Source organism: Coregonus lavaretus (assembly GCF_964263955.1).
Source record: "Coregonus lavaretus genome assembly, chromosome: 12".
Classification (NCBI taxonomy): Eukaryota; Metazoa; Chordata; class Actinopteri; order Salmoniformes; family Salmonidae; genus Coregonus; species Coregonus lavaretus.
Genome location: NC_139999.1, coordinates 24,288,522 through 24,303,867, shown reverse-complemented (window position 1 = coordinate 24,303,867; position 15,346 = coordinate 24,288,522). Strand labels below are relative to the sequence as shown.

General features: G+C 39.6%; 1 protein-coding gene across 2 annotated transcripts in view; it reads right to left on the bottom strand.

Moving 5' to 3' along the window:
* Nucleotides 1–1,479: 1,479 nt before the first annotated feature.
* Nucleotides 1,480–15,346, bottom strand: part of LOC311138462 (bis(5'-adenosyl)-triphosphatase-like) — a 341,753-nt gene continuing 327,886 nt past the window's right edge. For both annotated transcript variants that reach the window (XM_084173146.1, XM_084173147.1), the window contains 2 exons: nt 1,761–1,870; nt 1,480–1,609 (listed from right to left, as the gene is read on the bottom strand). In XM_084173146.1, the coding sequence (XP_084029272.1) occupies nt 1,769–1,870 (102 nt within the window). In that variant the 3' untranslated portion in view covers nt 1,480–1,609; nt 1,761–1,768. The remainder of the gene's footprint in view (nt 1,610–1,760; nt 1,871–15,346) is intronic.

Genomic DNA, 15,346 nt, shown 5'->3' with positions numbered 1-15,346 from the left:
GGATTTTCTCCCCCGACTCTTTGAATTATTGCCATTGAAGAATTCCTCATGCTTAATAATATTGTTTAAAATTCATGGGGCCTTTTACAGCTTTATTACCACTAGAAAGCCACTCACACATTGTATTTCAAGGACAGAATTGTATTTCTGCATCCAGCTGAGTAAATGGCAAGACTGGCATTTTATTCCAACATCGATACAATAAAGAAAATCAATGTAGCCTTATGCTGTGCTATTCATCAGGCATAACCACCAGGAATCAATCCATTACTGTGGTCATTGTTTCAATCATAATGCCACTTTACTGAATGTTGATGTGGAGTTCAATTCACACCATTTCTTATGGTCAATTTTTCAACCTTGTACCAAACAAAACCCAGTCCCTGGACTCCACACTCTTAGAAAAAAAGGTGCTATCTAGAACCTAAACGGGTTCTTCGGCTGTCCCCATAGGAGAACCCTTTTTTGTTCCAGGTAGAACTATTTGCAGTTCCGGTTCTACATGGAACCCAAAATGGTTCTACCTGGAACCAAAAAACGGTTATCCTATGGGGACAGCCAAAGAACCCTTTTGGAACGCTTTTTTCTAAGAGTGCAGGGAAATGCTTTTAAGCACTTTACAGTTGAGTTGAAGGAAGTGAAAGTGTATCAAAGCTTCAACTGAAAACTATGAAATTAGGCTTCAAAATGCTTCTCATAATATGTTTCAGGCCTTCATTATCCCACTGTAAATAGTATTTTTTTTGTCTCTTCTTGTCTTTCCTATATCATATATATAACTCTTATTTTATTTATTAGATTTTTATTTTATTTTATTGAATGTAATATCTTATGTTGTTCTTGTCTATTACTGTTCTGTACTTTGTCATGTATTTGTATGTTTTATGTGGACGCCAGGAAGAGTAGCTGCTGCATGTGCAGTAGCTAATGGGGATCCTAATAAACTAAACTAAATTGATTATTATGAAGAGCAAACTTTTTTACCAAATCAGATACTTAGAGTTAATCACAAATATGAAGAAAAACCACTACTAGTTCCTGAACTCCGGCAATGTGGAAGCAGATCTATTGCCTTCAGCTGACTCTTTGGCAGGCTTGTTGTCTCCTACGGCACACTAAATCTGATTTGACAATTTCACAGATCCCAGAGCAGCTGCTCCTCTTTATTAACCACATGTTACCTTCATTATCCGCTTGTTTTTAGCTCCGCTTTGCATGGAGGTGCCCACATGCATGTTCATAGCTGTGACTGTGGGGTTTATAGGGCCTTTAAGTGTTGTTATGAGCACTGATTTGGTGGGATTAAGAACTGATACAAGGGAGAGCGATTGATGAATAATTCAACATTTACATGTTGTGACACTCATGGAATATAAAACAACAACAATAACTCTTACCCCAAAAAATTCTAAGGAGAACAACGAAAATACCACAAAATAACAGCTGAGGTAATAATACAAGTCACACGTTACATTTAAATAGGTATGAAATTTAATCAACCACATTAGTTCAGTTCAAAATACTTTTTTCAACAACAGTGCCAACTGAAGAATTATCCACTTCACAATTACTTGAAACTTTGTAAGTTGTCGTTATAGAGATTCTGGATCTGAAAAAATATAAAACACAATAAGTCATGAGTCACTAACATGAACCTTCTACTTCAACTAAAGCACTCATCAACAACAACTTTAACATCATGGGCAAACCATTTTCAATGTAGCCTGCTTTATAGAGAAAGACCTAAAGTGGTTCTTTACCGGACAGTTTAGCTGAATTGTTTCCTCAGATCAGAAGCCTCTGCTGCCATCTCCTCCTCTGTTCTCCACCTGGAAGGGACGTCCTCATTCTCACGGTCATGTTTCTGGAGCTGCACATAGATACATCACATAGTCCTTTACATTACTTTACTAAAAGTCTACTAAACAGAGGCTACTAGTTCATGAACAAACACCTGTATACCCAGACTTACCCGCACATACGCACACACATAGTCACCTGTTTACCTCAGTAACTGGAGGGAGAAATTGAAACAATTCCTTTGATGAGTATGCACCGGTGAATAAAAAAACTGTTTCAATGTAGCAGAATAAACAAAGCTGTTGACCAGGGGTTAGCAGAAACATTAGCACCCGATAGTCTCTGTGCACCTGACTGTTCCACCAGATTATAGAATATAAAAGATGGATGCCCAGAACAAAAACAACGACAACCTCACCCCTCATTTAGTCTTTTCAGACACAATCAGAGTTGACGTTTGAAATATAAACGTCTCGCCCTTCCAACAAGGTAAACAAGAGGAACCCATTATGGGTCATTGAGTATAGCCATGGAGGGGAAAATGTATGACTGTGACAGATTCTGACACCCGCGCCTGTTGTTGCTGTTTTTGTAACATTCGTAGATTTAGAGGGAAACAATGTACTTCATCACACTAATGCCTCCCCCAGGACAGAGGGGCTGACATGCTGAGGTTTGGAAGGTGTCGTCATTTTAACTGCCAGGGGGGGTTGTTTATAGTGTAAAGCTGCATGCAATACATACCCTCTCCCAACCATAAAAGCCACAACAGCAGGGGGTGGTTTTCAACTGCTATGGTTTCATATTGGGATCTGTCATATGTGGCTATTGTTTAGATGATGTTAAGATGCAGGAAAGTCCTCGAGGCTAGTATACAGTGTTCAGAATGAGATGTCTTTCAAGCCACACGAAATACATAAACATAAACAGTGCAGAAAGCTTGCACTGTTTGGTGATATTGCTTTTTATGTCCTTGAGTTATTTTCACAGCACATCTAACATGTTTGTGGCATGCTTTGTTAGTCTAGGTAAAAAACGATGCCATAAAAATACCCACCAGTTGCAGATAGCTACTGTAACAGCAAGGCACAGAGGAGAGGGATGCTTTATGTTCTCAGAGAGCTAGGCAGTAAAATGATTCAACATGTAATAGATGTCAATGTTTCCCCGCTTCCTCTCTAAACCGTCTGGAAGCTAAAACACCAGGGGGTCATTATTTCAATACATCTTCTCCTTCCAACACTGACAAGCGCTGTTCTGTTTTGTTGCATATTCTTTTTTGTTATATGGACAAACAGAATATGACCCTGGCTTGAAAGCTTGTCGGATTGGGTCCTGTAGAAAGCAGGAGATGGCAAGTGGGAACATGGGGACATGGGGGTCATCTCTCTAGGGCCCTTGGGAGTCATGCTAGCCCCTCTGCTAGGCTAGGCTGGGCCCTCTGACTGTTCATGTGGGTTATCTGGGACCACACAAACATACTGCTCAAACCCCAGACAAGCCTTATCTCAGCCCATCACACTGTATTAGGATCTAGTCCATTTACCTCACAGGACATTGTTACAGCAACTGGAGGATGACATTTTGTTGGGAAGGAGTTAATGGGGGGAGTGGTGGGGTTGGATGTAGTCAGAGATTTTGTAAGCTTCAAACGTTGAACTGAAATGGCTTTGTAGGCTCACGTAATCCCATAAGACATTACAATGTATTTCAAGCGTAGAAAACTCACATCAACATCATATTTCGCTGTAAGCAAAGGAATGGGGGAAGGAAAGATATGTCTTTCTGATGTTGAAGCTTTTCTTTTTCTGGTAGAAAATTCATTCACAGTAAGATGAATTGCACACAGTTTTAGTAAGGCATAGTCAACTTATCAGAGATTTATAATGCGTGCAGCAAGTCACATAATTTGTCCCAAATTGATTTTCATGGGGACATTACGTATTTATGGAGCTCAAATATATTGGGTCCTTGCAACACAAAATACCAGCTGACACCTCAGATTATGTCATTAGAGACACTAATATGGCAATTTAGCCCTGAGCTGGTGACTAGCCTCTAATCATTTACTTGGGCCTCATACATCATATTATATCAAGGCAAAACAATTATTTCTAAGATACAGTAGTTTCTTAGTAAGTTAACATGGGCAATCTTCAACAAAAATTGGCCTAAATTGTTATCCTTTTACTTAATTGTGTTGATTCACAGGGCACACATATATTGAGTAAAAGCTGAATTGACAACAGCATGGAAAACTGGAGGTTTGCAGAACAATAGCTAATAGCATGCAATGTAATGTAATCATGTAATATTAACAAAGACTTGTCTCTGACTTTATCTGAATCATCATCAGGCTGATCAAGACTTAATCAAGTATTTTTGTTCTCCATCTAAAAATCTCCCACACAAATGCTGACACAACAACTGTAATCTCATCGAATTTTGCAGTGCTAATTGTGTCTCTTTGAGAAAATACAAAGCACCGAAAAACAAGAGATATTCCTTCAAGTAAGACACTTTTTTGGCAGAAAAAGCATGGAATAGGATATAGCCTTCGTACAGTATCTCTTCTTCTTGGCATTGGTTTTCCCAGTATTTTATAAACTGTAACCTTCATACAACTTAAGTTCTTCATAGTTCATTAGACTGTTGAAAACAAGTTCCTTCACTTGTACATTATAAGATCTCAGCATGTCCAAGAAAACAGCAGCACAATTAGCAGCATGGTGTGTGTGTGTGTCTGTGTATGTGTGTGTGTGTGTGTGTGTGTGTGTGTGTGTGTGTGTGTGTGTGTGTGCATGTGTGTGTGTGTATGTATGCATGTAGAGTGGTTGGTCTTCCTGCTGTTCCTCTGAGAGAAGGGAAAGCCGATCCCCTTGTGTCCTCACTAGCAGCTGTGCGGATGTCCAAACACACACTGGTGTGTGTGAGAGTGTGTGTGTGTGCCTCTCCATGAGGGTCTATGTTAACCTCTTTAGTATAGCCCCACTTCTCCGTAGTGAGCCTGAGAATTTAGACACAGAAACCCTGCTAACACTGTCAGTGACAAATGTGCCCATGAATACTAATGCTGGAGATGACTCGCAACATGGCCACAACCGTCTGTAGGTACAGTACAGTACAGTAGCTGGCTAGCTGTCTCACAGTGTGTCAAAGAGCTAATACCTCAACTGTCTGTTCACATTGGCGGGAGCAGCATGTGTGAATTCCCCCCCCATGGCGGCTTTTAATGTATCAATTTATGCCCTTATTAAAGAGGTAAATGTGGAGCCAAGGAACATAATGGGTTTTGTTGGAGCTCCTTAACATTTAACACAGCACTCCAGTTAAAGGAGACACACCTCCGCTATCAGCATGGCTCTTCACTACGGGACTCTGACATACATGCTATGGCATTACAATGTCACACTAGAGGTCATCTAATAATTACGTGTGAACAAAAAGGACTTCAGAGGACAAGCTTTTGTTCAGAGGACAAGCTTTTTGCTCTCAGCGCGAAGACATCCTCCTCATTAAAAAAATTGTCACACCCAATTTACTCATAAATGGAAGTTTGTGGAATTCAAATCCCTCCGGGTGCATCAAGGCTTCTGAATAAATAAGGAAAACTGGGTTTTCTGGGGAACATACAGTGCCTTCAGAAAGTATTCAGACCCCTTGAATTTTTCCACATTTTGTTAGGTTACATTTTGTTAGGTTTCCTCATTAATCTACACACAATACCCCATAATGACAAAGCAAAAACAGGTATGAAATATTACATTTACATAAGTATTCAGACCCTTTACTCAGTACTTTGTTGAAGCACCTTTGGCAGCGATTACAGCCTCAAGTCTTCTTGGGTATGACGATACAAACTTGGCACACCTGTATTTGGGGAGTTTTGGCAAATGGGCTGTCATGTGCCTTTTACAGAGGAGTGGCTTCCGTCTGGCCACTCTACCATAAAGGCCTGATTGGTGGAGTGCTGCAGAGATCGTTGTCCTTCTGGAAGGTTCTCCCATCTCCACAGAGGAACTCTAGAGCTCTGTCAGAGTGACCATCAGGTTCTTGGTCACCTCCCTGACCTTCTCCCCCAATTGCTCAGTTTGGCCGGGCGGCCAGCTCTAGGAAGAATCTTGGTGGTTCCAAACTTCTTCCATTTAAGAATGATGGAGGACACTGTGTTCTTGTGGACATTCAATGCTGCAGAAATTTTTTTATACCCTTCCCTAGATCTGTACCTCGACACAATCCTGTCTCAGCGCTCTACGGACAATTCCTTCGACCTCATCCCTTGGTTTTTGCTCTGACAAGCACTGTCAACTGTGGGACCTTATATAGACAGGTGTGTGCCCTTCCAAATCATGTCCAATCAATTTAATTTACCACAGGTGGACTCCAATCAAGTTGTAGAAACATCTCAAGGATGATCAATGGAAACAGGATGCACCTGAGCTCAATTTCGAGTCCCATAGCAAAGGGTCTGAATACTTATGTAAATAAGGTATTTCTGTTTTGAACTTTTAATACACTTGCAAACATTTCTAAAACTCTGTTTTCGCTTTGTCATTATGGGGTATTGTGTGTAGATTTCTGAGGATTTTTTTCTTCATTTAATCTATTTAAGAATAAGGCTGTAACTTAACAAAATGTGGAAAAAGTCAAGGGGTTGAATACTTTCCGAAGGCCCTGTATGTCAATACAGAGAAAATAAAAACATCCAATAAATCCGTCAACATATTTACACAAGATTCAGGACCCAGACCTCTTCATCCCCCATACAATTCAAAGATCTTAACATTTCAAATGGTTTAAATCAAATATATAGTTATGTTTATTGAGTTATTGATAATTCATGGTTCTAGTCTCTAGAGTCCTAGCCTCCCATTTAACCTTGGAGACCATGATAGAAATGGCAGATGCAAGTGCATATGTTTTAATCTCCACTGGTAATTACCTTTGGCAATCAGCTTCTGCAAGACACATTTCCATTCTTTGGTTTGTATTTTGAATAGTTTGAATGGTGATTTCACATGAGATGACTACTGTAGCTCACCTCTTGTACCATTCAATTTCACTCCTAACTCTCTCTGATTGATTCAGTTATGTTGGGTTTTCAAGATATGTTTGGATTAGGGTTGCAAAACTACCGGTAATTTACCAAAGTTACCGGAATCTTCAGTAATTTAGGTAATTAACAGAAAATCTATGGCAATCTATCGTAACTTTGGTCATTTATACTTGAATAACTTGTAAGAAATGTATTCATATATAGTATACATTTTTTTATATCTGTGTCCATATTGTCCACGAGTTTCTAGTAAATATACAATATTGTTCAAGAGAAAAAAGCCTGATTAATGAAAAAAGCATCTAATCAACAATGGCATTATTTTCAATGAACTCCAACTACTGAATTTTCTTCACAACTGCCACCAGTTCGATGCCGAAACATTGACAACAAATACATACTAACATAGTAAAAACATTTTTTCTTTGTACAAATATATAGAAAGGATATTTCATGCTGAAACCCTCATTTTAAACACTAATGGTATTCACTAAATTGATGGTTTATATTTAGGATAAAGTTTTACAGCTTTGTCATTCCGAAAACATTTTTTATTTTACATGTGTTAAGGCCACACAGAGGGCCAGAGATAATTACAGACACGTGATAATCTGAAGTACCAAAAAGGGCCACTAGATGTCTTGTGATAGATTACATAAAATCCTTGAAAAATACAAAAAAAAACATTCAAGTAACTTTCGAAGTTACCCTCTCTTTGCAACCCTAGTTCGGATAAATTGGAATCACAAATCAGGCTATTGGCAGCTTATTTAAATCATTTGGCAATGATTGTGTTTGTTGTGTTAAAATACTACACAGCATCCACTTATGTAATCAAAGTGCCATAGTTGATAGACAAATTGTAGTCGGTAGACAAACTGCCAAAATTCAAATATACACTGTAGCCTGAACCATATTCGTGCTGTTTGCTATCAAGACAGTTACAGTCATCGTTGCAGGATGTAGGCAGCACATCAACCTACATTTTAAGTTAACATTAGACAATGTGTTTGGGAACCACAGAAGTAAAGTGTAACACTAGAGAATGCACAAGCTTGCGAAACAGTAAAAGCTGGCCCACTCAAGTAAAGAAATTCATAAACACCGACCTCAGAGACAGAGAGGGTCCACTTTAGAATATAATTCTAATTATTTACAACTGTACCATAGGGTCTTATTACAAGTTACACAAGGACAAATTGTATGACAGCGACAAAAAGTAAGTACTAAATAGGATTCATGGAGGATATAAAATAAAAGGAGAAATGTTAAATATGAATGATAATGAACTTACAGATCTAGACTAGATATGGTTGCTGGGGGCAAGGATATTACACATTTCCTCCAAACCATAACATTTTAATTGCACTGCCTCCTTGAATGATGCAAGCTGGTGGCTACTGGTAGGAGTTAGTGTGGCAGCATGGGGGCAGCAGTGTTGGATAATAGTGTGCTGAAGCCTCTTACATCAGAAACAAATACACTATATGCATTCCACAACTAACATCAGTTGTGTGCATGTAACTTCCAAACTGTCCAACATACAGTATTTTAAATGAATGTGTGATTATATAAATTAATATGCAACCATCTCATATTAGTCAGTTGGTTTGAACAAGGTGTTTACAGTGCTTTACATACAATTTGCACTCAAATATAAAGATTCTACTCCTTATGTATTTTTCCAAGCTTCACTGATTCTACCTTCTGTTTGGTTTGTCAGTCACATATTCTGGCCAACAGTAAAAACCCAGGAGACAGAGAGAGACAGAGTGAGAGGAGAATTTCACATAACCACAGTAAGAATAAATTGCCCTAGCTTCTCTCCTCCTGTCTTTCCTCTGTGACTGAAGCCATCTTGATGGCATGTAAAAACATTTTAGCAGCTGGTGCGGTAATTACCCAACAAAAATAATATTCCCCATATTATTTTTTTTATAACCTTTTTCTGACAGGCTGTCAAACACGCGCCTCTATTCTCAGACACACTGATTAAGCTCGAGAGGTTCTGTGATGCGGACCCATTAGACGTTTCGAGAGAACACATGCAGAGATCCTATTGGCTTCCTTCTTGGCCACCCTCCCCGTACACTTGTGCTCCCCTGCTGAGACCGCCACAGGAGGGGCTCAGCACACGGCCTGTTGTTGAGAGAAGCCAGCTTTCATATGAGATCTCAGGTTCAGGTTGCAGACTGCACTCCAAGTACAGTAGAGTACAGTCACATGGTGCCAGAGAGAGGGCTCATCAGACACCCATGAGAGAGAGGGCGTGTGTTAGGCTAGGGAGAAGAAGACATGGCACAGTCGCATAATCTCAACTAGAGTACATGCTTATGAATCATAGAAACATACAGCACAGTATAATGGATTATATGATTATGCCAAGAGTTGGCAGTTGGACAATTATTATCACAGCATGTTGGATAGCTGGAAGACGCTACACTGCCTTTGGAGTGCACTTTATGATTTTAGTATTTCTGTGATAAAACTTCAGGGAAAAATATAAATCTTAACAATCTCAATGAGGAAATCAATTGTTGCCGATACAATGTTCTTCTGCAATGCACTGTATAGTAGGCATTTGTACTGTATTGGAGGTGAAGAGACCCTGATAGTATAGCTCTGTATGAGGCCATAGAAAGAGTCTACAGCTCTTTCAGAACAATCAGGGATCCATCTCAAAGTCAAGCAGGTAATATCATATTGCACGCAGAGAGAGGAATCAGACTTGATTAACCCCTGGTAACCCCATGTTCTCTTGTGGGGACTCTGTGTCATAGCACATGCAGGGCAGGACCCCATAAATCAGACAAAACATGCTTTCATTAAGCACTGACCTCAGGGTCGCCGTGACCTCAGAGTCATCCATGGTTTTAGCAGAGAGGAGACCGCTAACGTGTCATCTGTAGAAACTGTATGTTAAAGATCATCAACTAGATTCAGCCGCAGATTTTTTCTTGAGCGGATGGTCGGGGGCCGGAACATAATTTGTATACTGCAAATTGATCGCAAGAAGCCCAAACAGATATAATATTAGACTAAAACATAATAATTTTAAATGTTGCTTACAGTTGTATACAATCACGTGTCTTTCTATTATGCGTAGGAATACTTGGGAACAGATTTCCAAACTTAACATTACTTGTAGCTGATTTCCTGGTGTTTTTACAGTCTTTTATGTCCAACAATGAATACATTTTTTGTATATAATAATTTTAAAAAATGCTCAGAAAACTTGGGGGGCCAAATAAAACCACCCACGGGCCAAATTCGTTTGGGGAACCCTGCTGTATGTCCTTTACAGGCACAGGCCCATGCAGGGGCCAGCACTACAGCTTGTCAAATGGAAACGAGCAGATTCCCAAATGAGACTGGGTGACTTAAAGAGATGACACCTGGGCTGTCCCTCAAACTGCTGACTTCTTTATCCTTCTCTCTTTCCATCCTTCATTGTCTTTACTAGAACATAATGTCTCTTACTGTGTCCTCTCTGGTCCCTTGCTCATTTGGTGATGGTGAAATAAGATTTCATGTACATGGCTCTCCACCTCGAATCACAACAACCTCTCGACAGTCATGTCAGCATACAAGACTACCTTATCATGAGGGACATGCCCCACACCATGTAATTACTTTTTGCTTGATTGAAAGTCAGTATTTTTCTTGTTGTTCAATTTATTTCCATAACCGCAGGGTAGACCTGGTGTATTTCATAGTTTGATGACATTTTCCAAGACGGCATATTTCCAAGATAAGAAAAAGTTACTGTTTTACGCACTGACGTGATTAACTTACACATTGACCCAGAGTTGTGACATTTTAAAACAGAACAAGTAGTACTGTTGAATGATAGATACATGTTAACCACATGTACAGTTTGACTAGAACAGGGGTTCCCAAACTTTTTGGGACCCACTACCCCATTTTGATATCTGAAAATTCTCGCGACCCCAACCATGTGAAGAAAAATATGTAATTAACAGCCAATGTTTACTTTTTTATTTGGGGCTATGGCAGTCAATTGAAAAACATTCTAACAGTATTTCTGGTTGTCTTCTCAACTCACTATCACATACTTTTAATGTGGGGCTATGACAGTCAATTGCAAATTAGTCTGACATAATATCTCTCATCTCACAACCGCTAATGAAATGGGTGTGCTTGATGCATGTCGCGTCGGAGCTTCTCAAAGTCAGGGGTCGTGGTCGACAGTGCGCACCTCATCTCTGCTGTCACATCCAACCTGGATCGATATTCATTAGAGTTACCAGCCTCAGAAATTGCAGCCCAAATAAATGCTTCACAGAGTTCAAGTAACAGACACATCTCAACATCAACTTTTCAGAGGAGACTGTGTGAATCAGGCCTTCATGGTTAAATTGCTGCAAAGAAACCACTACTAAAGGACACTAATAATAAGAAGAGACTTGCTTGGGCCAAGAAACACAAGCAATGGACATTAGACTGGTGGAAATGTGTCCTTTGGTCTGGAGTCCAAATTGGAGATTTTTGGTTCCAACCGCCGTGGCTTTGTGAGACGCGGTGTGGGTGAACGGATGATCTCCGCATGTGTATTTCCCACCGTAAAGCATGGAGCAGGAAGTGTTATGGTGTGGGGGTGCTTTGCTGGTGACACTGTCTGTGATTTATTTAGAATTCAAGGCACACTTAACCAGCATGGCTACCACAGCATTCTGCAGCGATACACCATCCAATCTGGTTTGGCCTTAGTGGGACTATCATTTGTTTTTCAACAGGACAATGACCCAACACACCTCCAGGCTGTGTAATGGCTATTTTACCAAGAAGGAGAGTGATGGAGTGCTGCATCAGATGACCTGCCCTCCACAATCCCCCGACCTCAACCCAATTGAGATGGTTTGGGATGAGTCGGCCCTCAGAGTGAAGGAAAAGCAGCCAACAAGTGCTCAACAGACTGTTGGAAAAGCATTCCAGGTGAAGCTGGTTGAGAGAACGCCAAGAGTGTGCAAAGCTGTCATCAAGGCAAAGGGTGGCTACATTGAAGATCTCAAATATAAAATATATTTTGATTTGTTTAACAGTTTTTTGGTTACTACATGATTCCATGTGTGTTATTTCATAGTTTTTATGTCTTCACTATTATTCTACAATGTAGAAAATTGTAAAAGTAAAGAAAAACCCTGGAATGAGTAGGTGTGTCCAAACATTTGACTGGTACTGTATAGCGAACAAAAGTCAGTGCATGGGCATCTCGGCCCTCACAGCTAACGTCCATTTGGAGAGCATAAGCTGGGGAGTTTTTGAGTCATTCAGAGTTTCCCCTTGATTGCTAGCATACATTCTTCTTTTAAAAGTGTTATCTGACAAAGGTATTGATGTGAGTTTCTGTGCCTCTGCCTGTTTTCACAATATCAATTGCCACTGGTAATATCAAAGTCTCTGCAATAGTGTGTGGTTTCGTAGCGTAGCGGGCCTAGCCATTCACCGTGGGAAAGATTCAAGTGCAAAGGTCAAGGGTGGCCTTTTCCCATGATCTAAGGGCACTCTGGTTGAATTTTGTCTTTTAGATTTGAATAAGTTTCATTTCGATTTTTAAGGTTAACCACATTACAATGATTTTGAGATACAAAAACGAAATTATAATATATATATATTTTTGTACATACACTACCGTTCAAAAGTTTAGGGTCACTTAGAAATGTCCTTGTTTTCGAAAGAAAAGCACTTTTGTTGTCCATTAAAATAACATCAAATTGATCAGAAATACAGTGTAGACATTGTTAATGTTGTAAATGGCTATTGTAGCTGGAAATGGCTACAATGAATTTTTAATGGAATATCTACATAGGCGTATAGAGGCCCATTATCAGCAACCATCAGTCCTGTGTTCCAATGGCATGTTGTGTTTGCTAATCCAAGTTTATCATTTTAAAAGGCTAATTGATCATTAGAAAACCCTTTTGCAATAATGTTAGCACAGCTGAAAACTGTTGTGCTGATTAAAGAAGCAATAAAACTGGGCTTCTTGAGACTAGTTGAGTATCTGCAGCATCAGCAATTTTGGGTTCAATTACAGGCTCAAAATGGCCAGAAACAAAGAACGTTCTTCTGAAACTCATCAGTCTATTCTTGTTCTGAGAAATGAAGGCTATTCCATGCGAGAAATTGCCTATGTAGATATTCCATTAAAAATCAGCCGTTTCCGGCTACAATAGCCATTTACAACATTAACAATGTCTACACTGTATTTCTGATCAATTTGATGTTATTTTAATGGACAAAAAAAAATGCATTTCTTTCGAAAACAAGGACATTTCTAAGTGACCCCAAACTTTTGAACGGTAGTGTATATATTTTTTTCTCAGGATTTTGGAAATTCTCCCACGACCCCATTGTCATATCAGGCAAACCCACATGGGGTTGTGACCCCTAGTTTGGGAACCGCTGGACTAGAACAAGCATTGCTTTAAGTGCACAATGATTCACTGTAGTAGCTACGGACAATACAAACATTTTGCTTTGGGACCCAGATAGAGACATCAGTACTGAAATTGTATGGAGTGGCAGTCATGTTAGTCAAAGAATAGACTGTCAACCCTCTACTCACTTAGAGGTCTCCCCCTGCAGACAATTTCTCGCTCACGAAAGAGAGAACCCTTCATTTAGTTTAGTTTAAAGAAAATCCGGCAGCTCAATTAAACTCCATCAAACGGAATCTCTGAACCCTCTGACTGTTTTATTAATTTGTCTCTTTCTGGATTCCCCTTTTTGATGAAAGGGATAAAACCCACATGATACCAACTTCAGGAACCCTGGGATGAATGGTTAAAGAGGCATGCCCCATTTGACACAGATTACTATTACCATCACTTCAGTTATGTAAGGAACGCCACATCTGTAAGGAACACCACACTGTGAAGACACCATCCCTGTGATGTTCTGATTCCCAGGACAGGAGAAGAGGTACTCTGTGAAAAACCTTCAGGAGGGGGTAACATTTGCTATAGACAGGCTTTGATGGAGCTAATGAATGAAGTGATGTGGCATGTGTTTCAATATGTACGAGTTTGAGTGCTGTTCAAATGGGCCCTGGAAAGATTCTTATACTGAAAACAGTTGATATGTTTTTTTTAACAAGAAAACTTCTGATATTATGATTGATTGAGATGCATTTTAATGTTATTTATTCACTGGTTCTAATTTGAATTAAAATAGTGAACACCCTTCTTCCAACAATACAAATGGTTTTCTTATTTTGGTGGGAAAATAAGTAGTGTAATGCCTCATAATCAGGAGGATGGTGGGAAATGCAGAGATTATATGATTAATTATATTTTTAGTGAACATTTCTCACACTTACAAATTACTATCCTTTTTATTTGGAGGTGTTATGAATGTATCATACTGTACCTTGTTAGAAAGTTAGTGACATCTTTAATATCTTCTCAAGAGTTAGTTTCCATAATATAATGACATTTCTCTGCACCCTTTTGATAATGAAAGTCTGTAGCAAAAAAACTAAAACATTCAGGGTGGCCAGTAGTCAGAAAATAATAAAGTCTGATAGCGTGCCTTCCATGTAGAGAACACAAAGGTTTAATGGGGAAATAGTGCTTTGATGAAAACGCTGATATCCCCATTTGGATGTCTTCAGGAGCCAACTGGCTGACTGGGGGACAGTTCTGACTTTTATCAAAGACCTGACCTTCTACGTCTCTCTCTCTCTCTGTCCCATCATCTGACCACTCTCTCTCTCTGTCCCGTCATCTGACCACTCTCTTTCTCTGTCCTGTCATCTGACCACTCTCTCTCTCTGTCCCATCATCTGACCACTCTCTCTCTCTCTGTATTATCTCTCCCTCTGTCTCTCTCTCAGATCATACACTTGCTGTCTTTCTTACAATCCATATTAAACAGTACCCTGGCCTGTTATCCTCTCTGTGTTGAAGTAATGATTTGTGCTCCCAGAAAGTTGCCTGTCGCCATAACTGTCATTTACTTTAGCGGTAAGCTACCCCTCAGAAGGACTGGATTACCTAGACAGACAGACAGTCAATCTGGCCCCTCACTGAACTCTCTCAAGATGCCACATTGATTTTAGAATGAACGTATTCTGTCTCATTTAGGCCTGCCATCATTTATTCACGGTTTGCAGGTAATTTTTTTGAAAATGTGAAACGTCGCTACATAATGAGCCAAGAGTTTCCTGTCTTAATATAAAGTGATCACATTGTGACAGAATAAATACACAGACTAGAAATTGTGTTTCTGGCTCAGTGACAGGCAAGGACATTACAATTAATCCCTCCACAAAAACATCCTCCCGTGACAAAACTTAGTGAACAGAAGTTAGGTAAATATGAAAATACACAGTGACTTTAGAATATACACACAGTAAGTTAATGAGGAGAACTCTTTGCTATTATATCCCCATCCTCATGGAGAGCTTGGTTATTTCAGTAGTGTTGGCTAGAGGCCAGCTCTTATGAGGAGGAGGGATTGGGAAGG